This window comes from Colius striatus, chromosome 3, assembly GCF_028858725.1.
Source record: "Colius striatus isolate bColStr4 chromosome 3, bColStr4.1.hap1, whole genome shotgun sequence".
In the NCBI taxonomy this organism is placed as follows: Eukaryota; Metazoa; Chordata; class Aves; order Coliiformes; family Coliidae; genus Colius; species Colius striatus.
In genome coordinates this window covers 79,711,580-79,727,754 of record NC_084761.1, presented here as the reverse complement: position 1 = coordinate 79,727,754, position 16,175 = coordinate 79,711,580, and the positions used below count along the sequence as shown (strand labels likewise).

General features: G+C 40.8%; 1 protein-coding gene across 3 annotated transcripts in view; it reads left to right on the top strand.

Annotated features, from left to right (window-relative positions):
* Window positions 1-4,212, top strand: part of RBPJ (recombination signal binding protein for immunoglobulin kappa J region) — a 63,411-nt gene extending 59,199 nt beyond the window's left edge. For all 3 annotated transcript variants that reach the window (XM_061993329.1, XM_061993328.1, XM_061993330.1), the window contains one exon: window positions 16-4,212. In XM_061993329.1, coding sequence (XP_061849313.1) covers window positions 16-331 — 316 coding nt within the window. In that variant the 3' untranslated portion in view covers window positions 332-4,212. The remainder of the gene's footprint in view (window positions 1-15) is intronic.
* Window positions 4,213-16,175: the final 11,963 nt, after the last annotated feature.

Here is a 16,175-nt window from a genome sequence, read left to right as displayed (position 1 = left end):
TCTCCTGTGTTACAGATGCGCAGAGAGCATGCTGTGTGTTGTTCCAGACATTTCTGCATTTCGAGAGGGTTGGAGATGGGTCCGTCAGCCAGTCCAGGTGCCAGTAACTTTGGTCCGTAACGATGGCATAATTTACTCCACCAGCCTTACCTTTACGTACACACCGGAACCAGGGCCACGACCACACTGCAGTGCTGCTGGAGCAATCCTCAGAGCCAACTCAAGCCTCATGGCTTCCAGTGAAACGAATACAAACAGCGAGGGAAGTTACACAAACGTCAGCACAAACCCAACCAATGTCACATCATCTACAGCAACTGTGGTTTCCTAACTACTGTTGTTTATCTGGACTTTAACTGACTCTTAAGTGCTACATTCAAGAGAACTGAACAATTTTTGTGGTTTCGTGGGGAAACACCTTTCCATTTTAGGTGATATTATTTGAACCTTGTTACCTGCAAGTGCTGATCTTAACTATAGAAGCCACAATAAAAAAACAAACAAACAAACATCCGAAACATAAGAACTTTATTGGAAATCTATTTTTCAGCTGTTTTTTTTTTAATGGGCAAGAAACAAAAAATGTGGCTGGGATACATGTTGAGCAAACTAGAAAACATGAACACAACATAGTTTTTATGGACCAAGGAACTTGTATAAGCTTTAGTATAAAAGGTACATTTTCACCATACCTTTTTTGTATCACAACATATAGTACACTTTTGTTACCAAATAGTTTATATTTTTTTTTTCCTCTGAGCTTTTGCTCTGAAGTATATTCAGGTTCCAAGCCTGACCATACTTGTATAATCTAATTACCATACTCTTCCAGTTTTAAAAAAATATATATATTTTTGGTCTGTGGCTGGAACTGTTCCTTTTTTTAAACTGAAGTCTTGTGACTTTTTATGAACTGAAATTGTTTTTATTTCAGCAAGTAGAACCTTGTAAAGGCCAGCATATTTTTTTTAAGATTATATGAAGTCTGTGCAAAAGCTTTAAAAAATGCCTCTGCCTTGCCTGCAATACATGCAATGTATGTTAACTTTAGTGCTCTGTTTTCAGTCATTGTTAATAGTTATTTCTGTTTTCCTTTTTTAAATATGTATTTATAGTGATAATTCATGAGGTTCTAACATGACATGAGTTTTTTTTTAAAGTGGCATCTCAAGCAGTCGTATTAATGATTGTTCGTGTCACAGGCATACGTTGGTGTTTTTGAAGGGTTGTTACTGGGTTACTCCCTCTCTTCCTTGCTCAGTCATATTGCATCTGAAAATGTTTCAGGATCTGTTCAGGTTTTTCTAATCTTGTACATAATTTGTATTAAGTGTAAGTTAAATGTTTTATTTTGAAAGTGGAATGTTCCCAATAACTTCATTTGGCAGCATGTCTTCTGTCTTGTTGGCATGTAACTCAAATACCATGAGCCTATGTGCTACAAATGGGATTGGTGGGTGATGCCCTTCATCACTTGAGAATCACAACAAGCATGTTTTTCTTCATACCGTTCAGTAAATTAGGCCAGACTTCGGTGTAACACTTGTATTGAGAACGTGCTTTCATTGTGAAGTGATCATACCATAATAACTAGAAGTAAATTTTATTACTTAGAAATGGGCAAATAGAAATATCGTAAAAGCACTATGAAGATGTCAACTCCTCCCATCTTTATTTCCTGTGGGTTTTCATTTTCGCTGCCAACAGCTTGTGCAACATTCAAGTCTTCTCTCCATCATAAATTCAAGGCTCATTTGCACTTTGACTTTGTTGGTTGTTGCATTTGTTTTTTATTTTGACTTTGCCATGTTTTGTCCCTCCTTGTAGGCCTGCCTGCTTCATTCGTATCTGGAAGTATACCCCAGTAGTTCATTCGTAGTCACAGAACTAGACATAGACTCATAGGACAAGTTCTTGTAGTGTGACCTTCCTCTTTTAAAGCCAAAATACAAATTTTATGGTGTGTTCAGCCTTTGCTATACCCTGGAGAGAGAGTCACAACTGCTGTGTAAATGTGAACCTGTGGCTTCCTACGGTGCATTGCTTACAAGCTTGTCTGCTGACCATTCTCGTGTGGTTTTTGTTTCTGACCACTTGCTCCGGTTTCAGCGCCCGCCACCATTTTGAAGCGTTGTCTCTGCACCATATTTGTGTCCTCATACGCTCCATTCTACTTGTTTGCTGTAGTGCTCTGTTGTGTGAAAACAGTGTGGTTAAAGGAAGAAAGCGGTTATTAAGCGTATTTAGCCAATAATAGTGAAATCGGCTCCACTGTCCTCTGAAAACGTGCTTGTATTCTACCACAGGCCTTCGTGTTTGCTGTTCTGTGTTACAAAACTTGTTCCCGTGACGTAGTCGCAATGCTGGCTCTTAGCACTAGTGAATACTGCCTCACCTCATCTCTGTTTCAGTGACCAAGGGCAGAATTCATTGTGGCCTTATCTCTGTTTTAAACTGTTTACCGGCATTTACTTGCAAATCTGTTTACCTTTGTACGTGCTATAAAAGTTCAGTTTAATTGTGCTGTGGCAGGAATCATTTCACAGTGTTTTTGTTAGAAGCACACGAGTATCTTACAGTACGGCTTCATCCAAGAACCACAGATTTTCATCACTAATCAGACTGAGAATTAAAATAAGTGGTATTTTACATATATATATCAGATTTAGAGGGTATTCAAGAACAAACCGTGATGTACACACAGTAGGCAAACCATAACAAGCCTTTTAACCTTAAAGACTATTTAAAATAGCTTTTCAGAACTTGACATGTGCTTTCATACTCATTATTTTAAATTTTTTACATGTAAACGCAATACTTTTTATATTCAGTTTCTTTACTTGCAGTAATTTTGCCCAATAGCTATAATATTCTTTGACTTGTAAAGAACCTAATTACTTAGCCTAATTTCTGCTGGTTTACACACTACAGCCAAGTGGGTAAAAAAAAAAGGGAGACTATGAAGTTCTGCTTACAAGACCATTTTAAAAACCCCATTTTTCCCTCTGACTTGTGGCTCCGTTGTTGCCAGTAGTTATTCTGTCATATGGAAATGGTCTTCCAGGTCCTTACTCTTTTTAAGATGTCCAGTTGTTCAGATATATTATCTTCCTGAACTCTCCTGTGGGGTGATACTGTTACATTTGTTGGCCTTGTGAGCTGCTAATTGGTTTCCGTGATATTAACAATATTTCAAGGTTTTGCTAAGACTACTTTTAGAATGTTTCAATATGAAACTATTATAACTGTTCAAGTCTAGCTGTAAGTCTGCTGTTAATTCTATATACATAGAAAATGAGTCTGTGTTCAGAATGTTGTTATAGTTCCAACTCTAGGAAGAAGAAGCAGATTAAGTGCTCAGATGTAGCTATGCCTTTTCTTGTTTTGTTTGGAAACTGCATTTCAGAGTGCAACACTAGCGTAGTCTTTAATAATCTGCTGCTGAGGTATTCCCTAATTATTTGCCTTGAGGACATCCCACAATGGTGATGTTAATGGTACTCTGTACCGCTTTGCATTGCACAGACTTAAAAAGATCAGTTACCTGAAAAGACGTGAACTCGGGACATAAATCAGTGAATTCCCTGTGTGCAAAATACTAATGCCAAGCGAAACAATTTGTCTACTGGAAGTAAACGACCCACTTGTAGGTGAAATGACTCCATAGAGGTGTCCCTCTTGAATCTGAGATGCTCTTCAATCATTAACCGTATTATTTACTTTCTTTCAAAAGCAGCTGTGTTTATGAGTACTGAACAAAATGTGTATGCTTTCCTGTGCCAGACTTTTGACTTTGTTTTCAAGCACTGTACTGTGGGATTGAGTGGCAGCTTTGTTAAAAAAAGAAGTATCTTAGGGTTTCTACTTAACCCTTTTAGGACTGAACAACTTTTCCCCTTTAGAAGCTGTAAAGTAAATGACCAGTTCTGACTTTGTAAGCATTCTGTCTGTGTTCAGCACTGCATTTGCCCCATCTGGAGGTGCTATGCTAATGTCATTTTTCTAAAAACATGTAGCGTGTGTATACATTCAGTCTTAAAAGGGTTATTTTTACAAACTGTGCACCTGTAAAGTTTCTTAGCAATAAGGTAGAAAAATGAGCAAGTTTTTACCATAATTTTGTAGAATTAATTGCTCAGTTCCATATTTCATCAAGAAAAACCCTGCAATATGGGCAGTTTTGAGGATTAAATAAAAGTGAAATGGAAACCACGTGAAAGCGTTTTTGTCAAGTGTACTCTGTGTGCGTATGTGCATTATACTATCGGGGCTCATTATTTTTCCACAAGGCTAAAGATAAAATGCCATGCTACTGTTGATGTGACAAACAATTGAACATCTGTATGATGATGTAAAAGTAGGTATGATTTGATTGGGTGTTGAAACTTGCCACGTTTTTTTGTGGAATTGTTTTTTCAATGTTAACCAAGGAACATGATTTTCTCTCTTTTTTTTGGTGGATGATCGGTGAGGTCATCTATGGAACTTAGAAGAACACAAAAGGAGACCAACCGCAGGAGTGGAAAAGTCATCAGTAGTTGCGAGGCCATGCACGCTGGACTTCACCTAAATGGGATTTGGATTGTCCACCCAGAAATCTGAATCGGTTTCATTTATTGCTTGTATTATCGCTGGAGTTAGATAAGAAACTGTTTTTTCCAATAATGTAAAGAAAAAAAAGTTCACTTTTTTATATTATTTATTAAATAAGAAAAAATGAACTGTGTTTAATTGTTTAACTTCAGCAGCTTTGTTATTGCAACTAGCAGACCTGATGTATTTTTATCCTTTTCTTAGTTGCAGACTGTCTGATCTTTCCTTCCTTTGGTTGGTTAATAATTGGAACTAGCAGTGGAACAAGGCAGCTGGTTTCTTGCTTGGGCAAAATACTCTAGTAGGGCTGTAAGGAACAACTAGAAATTATGCGTAGTTTGCAAGTGTGAGTGACATGGTCACGTGAAAAATGTTTCTGAGGGGAAGTGGACACAGCAGAGAGAAAATATGGAACAGCAGAAACCAACCAGTACTAGTTTTGTATTGAACTAATACAAGAGCTACTAGTTTATTCATAAGACGGTGAAGGGGCCAGAAGTGATTGATAAGAAGGTGTGGTGACAGCTACAGATTTCAGTGAAAAAAAACCAGATCATTTGATTACCAAGAAGCATTACAGATTTTTATTGAAATGTCTGCAAACATGAATGCCATTAAGACACGAAATAGCCAGAAACTCAACAGTATTAGAGCTTCTGGTGTTTGAAACAGGGACAATATGGGCAGATTACAGTTTTAAATTATTTTAAGGGCTCTTGTAGTCTGTCTCTGGAATTATAAACTGATTTTTCTAGAACAGAATCCAAATTAGATCTGAGGTTTTGACAAAGTGAACTGCCACTTGCTAAACTTTAGTGCTGGTGTGGTTGGAAGAAATTGCATGTAATGGTACTGGTCTTAGACAAAGAATTTCAGATACAGAAAAAACAGCTCCGTCTAAACCTTGACTATATAGTAAATCCTTTTAAAATCCAGAGTAGAGGATTAAAAGGAAAGTAGTGTGAAATTATTTGAGTAGAGGAAGGGATTCATTTGGTTTAAATGCCATTTCAGAACATAAAGAATTAAAGAGCTGGGACGGGTAGTTTACTTTTCACAGTGCCCTGTTTAGATCTGAGCTTTATGCATCTGAGAGGGGTAGAAAACACTTTTTTGTGCTCTGTATTCATAAAGGGTATTTATTTCTAATCTCCAGTAGCACGTGGTGTGAGGCCAAAAGCATGAACCAGTATTTCAAAATTTCAGAATACTTTTGTATTGAATTTCAGCATGGATTATGTATGTTAAAGAGAAGTGAGTCGAGGAAGTCTTGATTCTCTTTAGAACCAAACTTACAGGCTAACTGCTGTATGAAAAAGATCTGATACAGCTGCCTGGATTTGACATCTTTCAGGTTCTGCATCTCCTTCAAGCATAGAAAAGGATATTTAAAAGTTTGCTGTCATCTTTTCCACACACTATTGCCTTTGCATTCTATATCAGTTCCCTTACTTTTCATGTATGCTTTTCCAGATCCTTAGTTTGCAATTTTTGTCTGAATGTGTAAGTTTTTCTGCATAATTTAGTCTGTGTTGTGTAAGGTGAGCTGTAACTTCTGACAGTAACATGCTGTCATATCTCTGTGCTGTTTGTACTGCTGTGTTGGTGGTTTTCTAAACTGTTTTATAGGTACATTGAATGGGAGTTTCTACAGACTTGGCCTTAATGATCTGTGGGTTTTTATCTGAAGGTGATATGTAATTTGGAGTCATATAAAGAGGCTTGTGAATCATTATCTGAATTTAGAAATCCTTTGCTTAATATTAACCTTTTAATTACATTTGCTGTCATGCTGCCCACTCATCTATGTTCATTGAATCCTTAAATCTTCTCTGTTTTTAGCTAAATACCTTTGTTCTATTCGCTGAGTTGTTGACTGGGAAGCTTGTCCATTTCCACCTCTGCAAATCCCCACAGATGTTTTTCACAGATGGGACCTTGTGCCGTTTGAGCCACTTCTGTACTCCACCCCTATCTCTCACTCTCTTCTTTAGCTTCTCCTGAGTGACTTGACTTCAAGACCTTTGACATGCCAATGAAAAATGGCAACTGCATGTGTTTGCTGATTGCTCTGCCGGTACATTAAGAAATTTATAAGCTTCCACTGTCCATCGTTTACAGAAGGAAAGACTTTGTTACAAAAGCTGCAGCTTTACAGACCATATCATCAGGATTCTTTAACAACTTCATAGTTCTGCTTGAAGAGTAACTTCAACGTTTGTGTAAAAGCTGGAAGCACAGATCTGTACATACTGTTTTGTGTCTGGTCACAAACGTATAGTTAGTTCTTAATGTCTGAGTGAGTTTCATGCTGGTTTGAGCCCAGTCACTTCTAAGTGAGACAGTTTATTGTAGCGTTTCTTCATGACTTTGATAATTCTGATAGACTTGTACATAACCTGTTTAGAGCTGATCTAGCCAAGATATCTGTGGGATGGGATCCTGAGATACACATTAGTTCATTATGCCTGGTGGATGTCACAGCAGTGACTTCAAGCTTGATTTTTTGGTTTCTGTCGGAGGCAACTTTGCATAATACTTCTGTATGTGTGTGCAGTTGCAGCGTTCAGTTCAGTGTGGGCATAAAATATTTATTTACCTGCATGAGCATGTCTCAGAGCACCAAGTATACACACACAAGACAAAAAACCCAACCCAACAACACAAATGGTTGGTTGTATCTTGGTAGCTTCTGTTGTTTCCTTTTGATCTCAGTAACTTATTATTACAACATCTTAAATTATGTCTTTTTCCTCCTTTTGTACTGTTTTCTGTTTGTTCTGTTTGCTTTGATGAGCCAGGTGTGTTTCACACTAAAACTTAGGATCCGGATGTCTTTATAGCCTGTACTGCTATGAAATTCAGAGCTCGAAATGGTGAATTTTGATAAAGTTTGGCTTTTGCACATTTTTTTACTCTCAGCTTACAGATAAGCTTCAGAAAATGGATATCAGCTACCAATATAAATGTATTGAATTTGAAAAAAAAATCAGAAGTTTGTGTCTTCTCACTGAAGATTAGTAAACTACTACAGTAAACTACATTTACTACCTCCATAGGATCATCTTCGAAGCAAGGAGAAAATACAAATGCATTGTGCAGTCATAGCTTTTAAAAATGATTTGTGAGTCTGCAGCTTGTTCCTCCAGCTACTGTGAAGAGTACAGGTATGACATACGGGTAGAGTTTTGCTCTTCATGTGTCCGGACCTGAGGAAGGTTTATTAAACAGTTTAATATTATATTACAATCTAACTTCTCTTTCTCTCACCTGCACTTGCATTCTGCTTTACCATTCTTTGCAGCTGGTTGTGTTAGAGTGAATGATAATGATATTGATGTTTATCTTGTTTTTCAATTAATTCGGTATTTATGTGCCTATGAAAATGTTCCTTTCTTTTTAAAATGATGTCTAAATGCTAGTCAGCTCGTGAAGTGTTCTCTGCAAAAGCACTATGGCATCTTCAATGCAAATTGAGCTATTTCCCCATTTTTCTGGTGCAGGAACTTCACGGTCACAATAGAGCAATGTCCTGATTCAAAGGATATTTGTCCCAGTCCCAGGTGGGGGTTGCTTAGACCTCGAGTTTTACTTAAGTACAGTCAAATTATTACATAAGATGGAAGGGGAGAGCTAACACCAAAGATGAATACTAGTTTTTAAGACAGAGTGCTGGAAATTTTGAGGCTGATGGGAATTGGGAGTCATGTAATGGATGCAGTCATTAAAGTGTGAGTGTCACTTGTCACATAGGCCTAGAGTATATACTCTTTGGTTGGGGGGGGGTTCCCACTGGCCTACAGTGATGTTAACTCAGAAGGAGGAACAGTGACACGTGAAACTCCTCTGTCAAGTACCAGTTAAAACTGTGTTGTTGATGTCCAGAACTTAGGAAACTTACACATTTACAGTATAGAATGGGCAGAATCAAGTAACAGGTGAATGGTAATAATTCAGTAAGCTGCTGGGCTCTGGCAAAACCGAGTCACAATCTGTTGTTCTCTAGTAGTTGTCATGGATAAAGAGTCAAGAGCTCAGATACGAAATACCAAGTTATATACAAGATATCTACTAGGCAAACTCAGGCCTGTGTGCCATCCAAGTTGAAATCATCTTGTATTTACCTCATCTTAACCAATTAGATGTGTTTTACAGGGCCACATAGAGGAAGTTTGAAAATAAAAAAGAACCAAGACCTGGAAAAGGGGGAAAAAAAATGGTCAAGATATACTGGCCTTGGGTGCAGAGCTTGGGCATGAGTAGCTCTCCTGCATCCCACTGAATTGTTTCTCTAGGAATTTATAACCTATTTCCCCAGTTTTATCAACTCGGAATAGCTTACAGGCCTTGATAAAAGCCCAGACCAGAGAGGCTGTAAAGTCTGTCTTCCAGGTAGCTATTTCATTGGTCTGTTTTGCCTGAATGGAGAAAACTGAGGTTTAAATCCTTTTTCTGAAGCAGGAACAGGAAGAACCAAAACCTGATTCTCTCTCATCAGAAATTCTATCTTGGACTAGAGAAGCTAGAGCGAACCTGCCAGAAAGGGTTCCCTCATTGCCAGCAGAAAGCTTTTGATTAGCTTAATAGGAAAGCTCCTGGTGAAATCTCTCTCACTTCACCTGACTTCCTGTAAAGTTCTTCAAGGAGTGAATTATATCCCCGAGATGGAGAAATACAAATGATCTGATTTGCACCGATGAGAAGTGCAGTCATGTTAACTGGGGATCCTAAAGAACCATCGCAAACCGTAGACATGCAAGGGACAAGAATGGATTTGTGTGTCAGGGAAACTAGGGGCTGCTGCCCAGAAAATCCCCACTGGCTATTGTTTGATGAGCAATGTGCCAATAATGTGCTGGGTTTCTATTTGCTAAAGCCTTCTAAATCAGTCAGCCTTGTAATCAGCTGAGCTCTTAAATGGAGAGGTGCAGGAATCTCAGCTTAGAGGCAAGGCTGAAATTCCACTTCATTGGGAAGGTGAAAAAAGAATCATTTTCTTGGAAATGATACAAGACTTCCAGTGCTCTATTACAACATTAAACCAGATCTATCCGCTCTAAGTAACATGAAAATAAATGAGAAAAGAAGCTTTCACTTCAGCTGTCCTGATGGAGACTCTCAGCCTCAGCAGCATTCCCAGCCCCACACCACCCTCCATCAACGGGTTCCACTGGATATCTGAGTAGGATTATGGAATGATACATTTAAGACCACTGGGAACAAACACTTGAAAATAAATGCACTATCTCCTCTTGGATACCTAGAGGAAAGAGAAGCTGTACTTTCATATCCTTACCCAGACAAACTGTCATTGATGAGGGTAGAATCTGCAAATCAGCCCAGAATTGTAGCAACTGTTGTTTGGGAACAGAGGATTAGATGGGACTGACCTCAGAGTGCCTTTGAAGCAGAACTAGCTAGTGAAGTACATGAGGTTTCCAAGCCATCACCAGTACCTCAGCTATTCCACATCTTTGTTTAGACCGTTTCTTGCAAGAGTTATCTCTTTCTGAAGATTTGTTGGAGATGTAAACTGCTTCATCATCTCCTCTAGGAAGGCAAAAAGACATTTAAATACCTGCATTTTAAACTTTAATTTCCTCTTATTTCATCTGCATACTCGTTCAGTGGCCTGAAAATGCTGCTCCTACTTTACTAGGTGCCAAAAATTTTAATCCACTCTCACCTTGTTGCCCTAACCTTCACTTCTCTTAACAATACATATATGTGTATATATATATGTGCTGTCAGTCCACAAAAATGTATTGCAAGGAGTGAAATCTAGATGGTACATCTGTGTCTCCCCTTCTTTTCAGTGCTGTTGATAGACCAGTCAGTAAGAACTAGATTAGTCACCACATCTCACTGCACACTGTGCATGGAAAGAGATGAAGGGTTTCAGAGAGAACGTGGAAATCCTGCAATATTGATGAAGTTAACCTTGGTGTTTGCTGAAGCCAAACAAAATTGCTTTCATTTTCTCGATACAAAACAGCGATAGTTTTGCTGGTGACTTGCGTGTGAGAACGTTAGATCTGATACACTTCACAGGGAAAGGGAGAATTGCCCGAGTTGGAGAGCAGTCATAGGAGATGAAAGAGAAAGGTTCACATTAAAGCTGTGAAAAGGGAACACAAGCCAGATAAGAAATGTTGCAGTATTTAAAAAGCGGATGTAAAGTTGCTTGATGTTGTAACTAAAGAGCAGGTGTTTCCAAGTGTCCCTTCTTCAAAAGCCCTCCTGGCTGCTATCTGCAATGACTGATCACACAGGTGGAGAGAGTCTCACCGACACAGGAAAGTACTCAAAAGCACTTGCACAAATATATTCCTCCAGACAAGACCAAGGACACATGTAAGCAGATAACAGTTCTTGGCACAGAAGCAGAGCCTGAAGTTGCACAGATGGCAACATTTGGGCCCACAGGCATATGGAAGTAATATCAAAGTTCTTCAGTTTGTTTTATGTAGTAGTAGATCAGAAAACGGTACTCAAATCTGGAGGAAGCGCAGACACAACATGTATCAGTTATAAAATTGCATTTTGGTAAGTTTATATTAATTTAGAAACATGTTGTTGTTGGTAGAGGTAGGGGAATAATTGAATGTACAAGGCATTGTAGACTAAGCAGATACGTAGATTTGGAAATTATTAGCCAGCAAAGCCAGCAGTTAGCACCAAGATGCATAACAGACTGCTGCTGTCTGTCGTCAGAATGAGGACACACAGACTCTGTGGTGAAAAAGAGCCTCAGTAAAAGTGAGCTGGAGGTTGGGCAGGAGAGGCAATACCCATTTCCTTCTAGCAGAGAGTGCCACCCTTTGTAAGTTTGTGTGCGGGATGCTAGTGAAGAGTAGGCTGTTTCAGTTACTGCAAACAGCTCAGTTTGGGGTGATGGAAGAAGGGGGTTGGTTGTGGGGTTTTTTTGCTTTCTTCTTTTAAGTAGTCCCATGCTTATTTAGGTGTTTGTTTTCCTACCTACCTGACTGCAACTGATTTTTATGGCTTCTGAAACTTTTGCCCCTTTTAGGCATGTCTGACGGAATACAGGCTCCCTGCTGCCGTGCCAGCAGCAGCAGAGATGAACTCTGTGGTACCTGAGCTTTGTGGCTGGTGGACTGTTGTGGTTTGGCCCAGCCAGCACAGCAGCAGCACAACAGTCTCTCACTCAGTGCCCCCATTCACCCCCACCCTCGTTAGGATGGCGGAGGCCCCAGCGAAATGGGAGTAAAAAGATAACCAAGATTGTTGTGGATTGAGACAAGGGCAGGGAGGGCTCGCTGCCAATTATGGTTCTGGGCAAAACAGACTCCAGTACTCAACTTCGAGAGGAAAGTGGGAAAGTTTATTCTACTACCTACAAGAAACAGAAGGGAATAAAAGCAAAGAGGGAGCAGGATGATGAGAAAATTACAACCAGCACTTTAAGATCTCCCTCCCCCATCCCTCCTTTCTTCCCGGGCCCAGCTCACTGCTCCCGATATCTCTACCTCCTCCCCCTGCAACGGCTCAGGGGGGCAGGGAGTGGGGGATGTGGTCAGTCTCTCACAGATGGGCTCTGCCGCTTCTGTCTTCTCAGATGAGGACGACTCCTGGCATTCTTCCCCTGCTCCCACACGGGGTCTCTCCCCCAGGACCCAGTCCTTAACAAACTTCTCTGGTGTGAGTTGTTCCCAACAGCTGCGGCTTCTGCCGATACAGGGTCCCTCACACAGGACACAGTCCTTGGTGAATATCTCTGGCGTGGATTCTTCACCACGGTTGCAGTTTCTGCAGATAGAGAGTCCCTCCCTCCCTCAGGACTTGGCCACTTCTGGGCATAAGTTTGATGAGGTGCTTTGTTGTGGGTTCCTCCCCACAGTTACAGCTGTGGATATTGGGTCCCTCCTTCGGGACACGGCCTGCTCCAGCCATAGTTTTAAAGAAAATCACTGCCCCTGGCTCGGGATCTGCAGTGAAGTGATTGAATCCCTCCCTCAGGACATGGCCTCCTCTGGCCATAGTCACTGTCCCTGGCTCGGGGCCTTTAATGAAGTGAATCGCTGCCCCTGGTCTGGGGCCAACTTTAGCAAAATGAGTCTCTGCCCCTGATACGGGCTCATTATCAAAATGAGTCTCTACCACAGATGCAGGGTCTTTAAAGGAATGCAAACAAATGTCAGCTTCATGAGTCCTTTCCATAGAATGCAGGGGAGTCTCTGCTACAGCACAGCTCCTCCTCTCTTTCATCACTGACCTTGGAGTCCACGTGGTTGTTTCTCTCACTGTTCCTACTCCTTGCACCACCACCAGCCAGAAGAAGGGACAGAAGAAGGAGGAAGAAGCCTCCTCTTCCAGTTTCTTCTTAAAAAGTGATTGTGGAGGCGTCTAATTGGCTCAGCCCCAGAAGTGGATCTGGCTCAGAGCTGGGGAGAATTTCAAGCAACTTCTTACAGGAGCATCTTTACAGCCCCTTCCCCATTACCAGAAAAGGCTGTCATGTCAAACCATGACATGGACAAGTCGTGGAGCTGCAGCCCTCAGTATACCCCATGGATGTGCAGTGTTGTGGGGTACTGGGCTTTGGGGACAGGGGAGCACAGCCCTGTGTCCTCTCAGCCTATCAGCCAGGCTGGAACTAGCAGTATTGTGGTCGTGCAGTTCAAAGGCATGAGGTACCCGACTCATGTGTCCTACAGCACGCTCTGCCTGCCAGCAGCACTTAGAGTGCAGCAGTCTCCATGGTCCTGAGAGCACTTCCCCAGCTGGCTCCTCGGCCTGCAGTATACCTCAGAGACCTCCAGCCCCGCTGCCTGCTCTGTCCTTCCATAGCAAAACCCTGTGCAAAGCCCATAGGAAAGAAATTTGTTCCAGAAAATCTTCACTTTCAACCTTGCCTAAAATGAGGACTTTTGTTTGAATTTCCATCTTCCTGCCAAGGGAAACTTTTGTCTGCTTTTGCTTTCAAGAGGGTCTTGCTAATCCCAAACCAACAAGTGTCTGCAATTGTTTTCTTCCTTCACAGACCAGATCATATTTTTCTTTCCTCCTTGTTATGATTTTTTGTCCCCTGCTCTACAAGGCTGAAATGTTTCTCATTCACTTCTTCTTCCATTTCTCCACCAGCCCTATGTTTGGGCTCTGCAGAGCCACACTTCCAGCTGCAAGTGCATCAAATTCAGCTTTGTCTTCAGTCACCAGCTTTTAAATATTCACTCTTCTACCAATCTCATTAATCTCTTACAGATCTTACAAAAGCAATGTCAAGCAAAGCTGTACACCTGCAGCTTGTGCTCTCTCTCTCCCTCTCTATGCAGCCACTGTAATTTGGGGCTTGTCAGTCTTGGCTTCAGTGTGCAGAAAAGAAAGTCTGTCCTGGGTTTAATAAATATTTGACAAATTAATGCAGTGAAGGAGTCGCATCAGATGTTAATAAACATTTGATGTCCTGTGGAACACCCTGGCTTTCAATAAATGTTCTTTGAATTTACATCAGCTTTTACTTTTTGCTGCTTCAAAAAGCAAAGGAAATGAATGCAAAAGGGAAAACAGAAATGCTTGAAAATTAGCAGGAAGCACACAGCCTGACACTGTCTCCTGAACTGTATTGTTTTGCTTCAGCCAGTTGACACTGTTTAAACAGGTTCCCTGTTTAATAAACACAAGGGCACTGAGATACATTTTCTAGATCCTCTTCCTAGATCTACAATCCCAGTGAAACAAGGATCTGGATATTAGCAGAACTTTCTTCTTGTTAAAAATCCACTGTGAGAACAGCTGAAAACTTACTTTAGTCACTACTGCTTTTCTTCTAACTCAGTTGAACACTGACCACATCTGGACTGCAAATAAAAAGCTCTTTGTCTTCAAGACAAGGCAGCCCCTTCATCCTACAATGACCTCTTGTCCTTGCCCCTCATATGGCCAGAGGTGTGCTGAAGTAGTTGTAGCACGCCAGGGAGCTCAAAGGGACACGAGGCTGGGTTTGCACGGAAGGAGCAGCTACACCCTCTCTGATACGAAGAGTCCATTTCAGCGCCATAACCTCAGTGTTAATTTTCCTATTAGCATGTGGACTGTGGCAGGACCATCTGTTGGGAAGCCACCAGAAAAAAACCACTCCAAAGACACAGTGTCTTGGATGACATTACTATCCTCATATTCCTTTACAGTAATAGCCAGCTGGTGACAGCAACACTGCCAGATGCCACCACAGGGATGCAGAGTTTTGAGACAGTTTTAAAGCAAGGAAACAGCTCTTTTTCCTTTGCATCTGCTTGCAGTTTAGCTATGAAATCCCAAAGATCTCGGGTGTTAGCAGGCTCGTGGCAGGTTTCCAGGAGTCAGCACAGTGTTTGTAGCTGGCTGCCCAGTTCTCTTTTGGGTATTGTCATCTGTTTATTGTGGTTGCCCCTGTAGTTTCACCTCCGTGTGTCATTCTTCACTTGGTCATGAATGAAGCCTGTTACCAATTGCTAAATAACTCAGAACAAGGCCCTGAGCCATTGCCCACAAGGCTCTGACAGCAAGCCAAGAGCACGAGCAGCCCCTCATCTTTCCTATGGGTTTAGGTCCTGTACATGTTGCTGTTCTTCAGGCTCCTTTTCTAACAGTGATATTTGTGTAATATCCACAGGAGCTACACAGTGATTTGTCCACTGGCTTAACTCAAACCTGGCGTGTAAGTTGCATTTCTTCATTCTATCAGGAAGTATTTTTAAAGTTATTAATAACTGCCAAAGTAGCAGGAAATCAATTAAATGGTGTTTACCCCATAGGGGATGATTTCTACTTGATGTTTGCTACCTGCTGATGTTAATGAAGATGTTTTGTTCTCATCTCACAGTGCAGCAGACAACTGATATCTCACTAGCTCAAAATTAGTGGCTTTTGAACACAACTGTGAGCGGAAGCCAAAGAAAACTCTTCATGCCTTAATTATCTGTAGAGATGCAGACAAATAACTTCTAGCAGGGATGATTTGCCATCAGGCAAGCAAGGCAGGAGCTTTACAATTCGCAGACGTTTCCTTTGCCTTTTTTTTCCTTTTTCCCTTTGGTAGTTACCAAGGGCAGCTTAACAAGCCTTGCAGGCGGAAAAAAATAAAAAGCTAATGCTGGAAATGAATCTTTTTATAAACTACTTAGACAGAAACTCTGGCTTCTTTAAGGTGCACATTACTATGATTTAACTGATGAGGGAAGAGCCAGGGGGGGATTGTGCATAAAAAGCTGGAGCTGCTTAACAGAAATGAATAATGCATATAGAAAAATGGATAGGAAAACTATATTCAGAGGGTGAACAGTCTGCTGACCTACATGCACACTGAGTGAAGCCCCATTTGGTTGGTCTGGGTTGTATTTTAAATGGAAGAGCAAGTCAATTTGTAAAATAAATTTTTCAAAACCTCTTAAAAATCACAACTTTTTTTTTTTTCAGTCTCTACCACCCTGTCTCTGATGCCATAATAAAAATATTCCAGCCTCTCCTTTCATGTCATCCTTACTCAAAGCCGTTAAGTTTTATCTTTATTCACTTTAATCTTGAGAATAGGCATCTTTTGCCACAAGGAACTTTTAAGTTGAGCTCAACATCCATTCAGT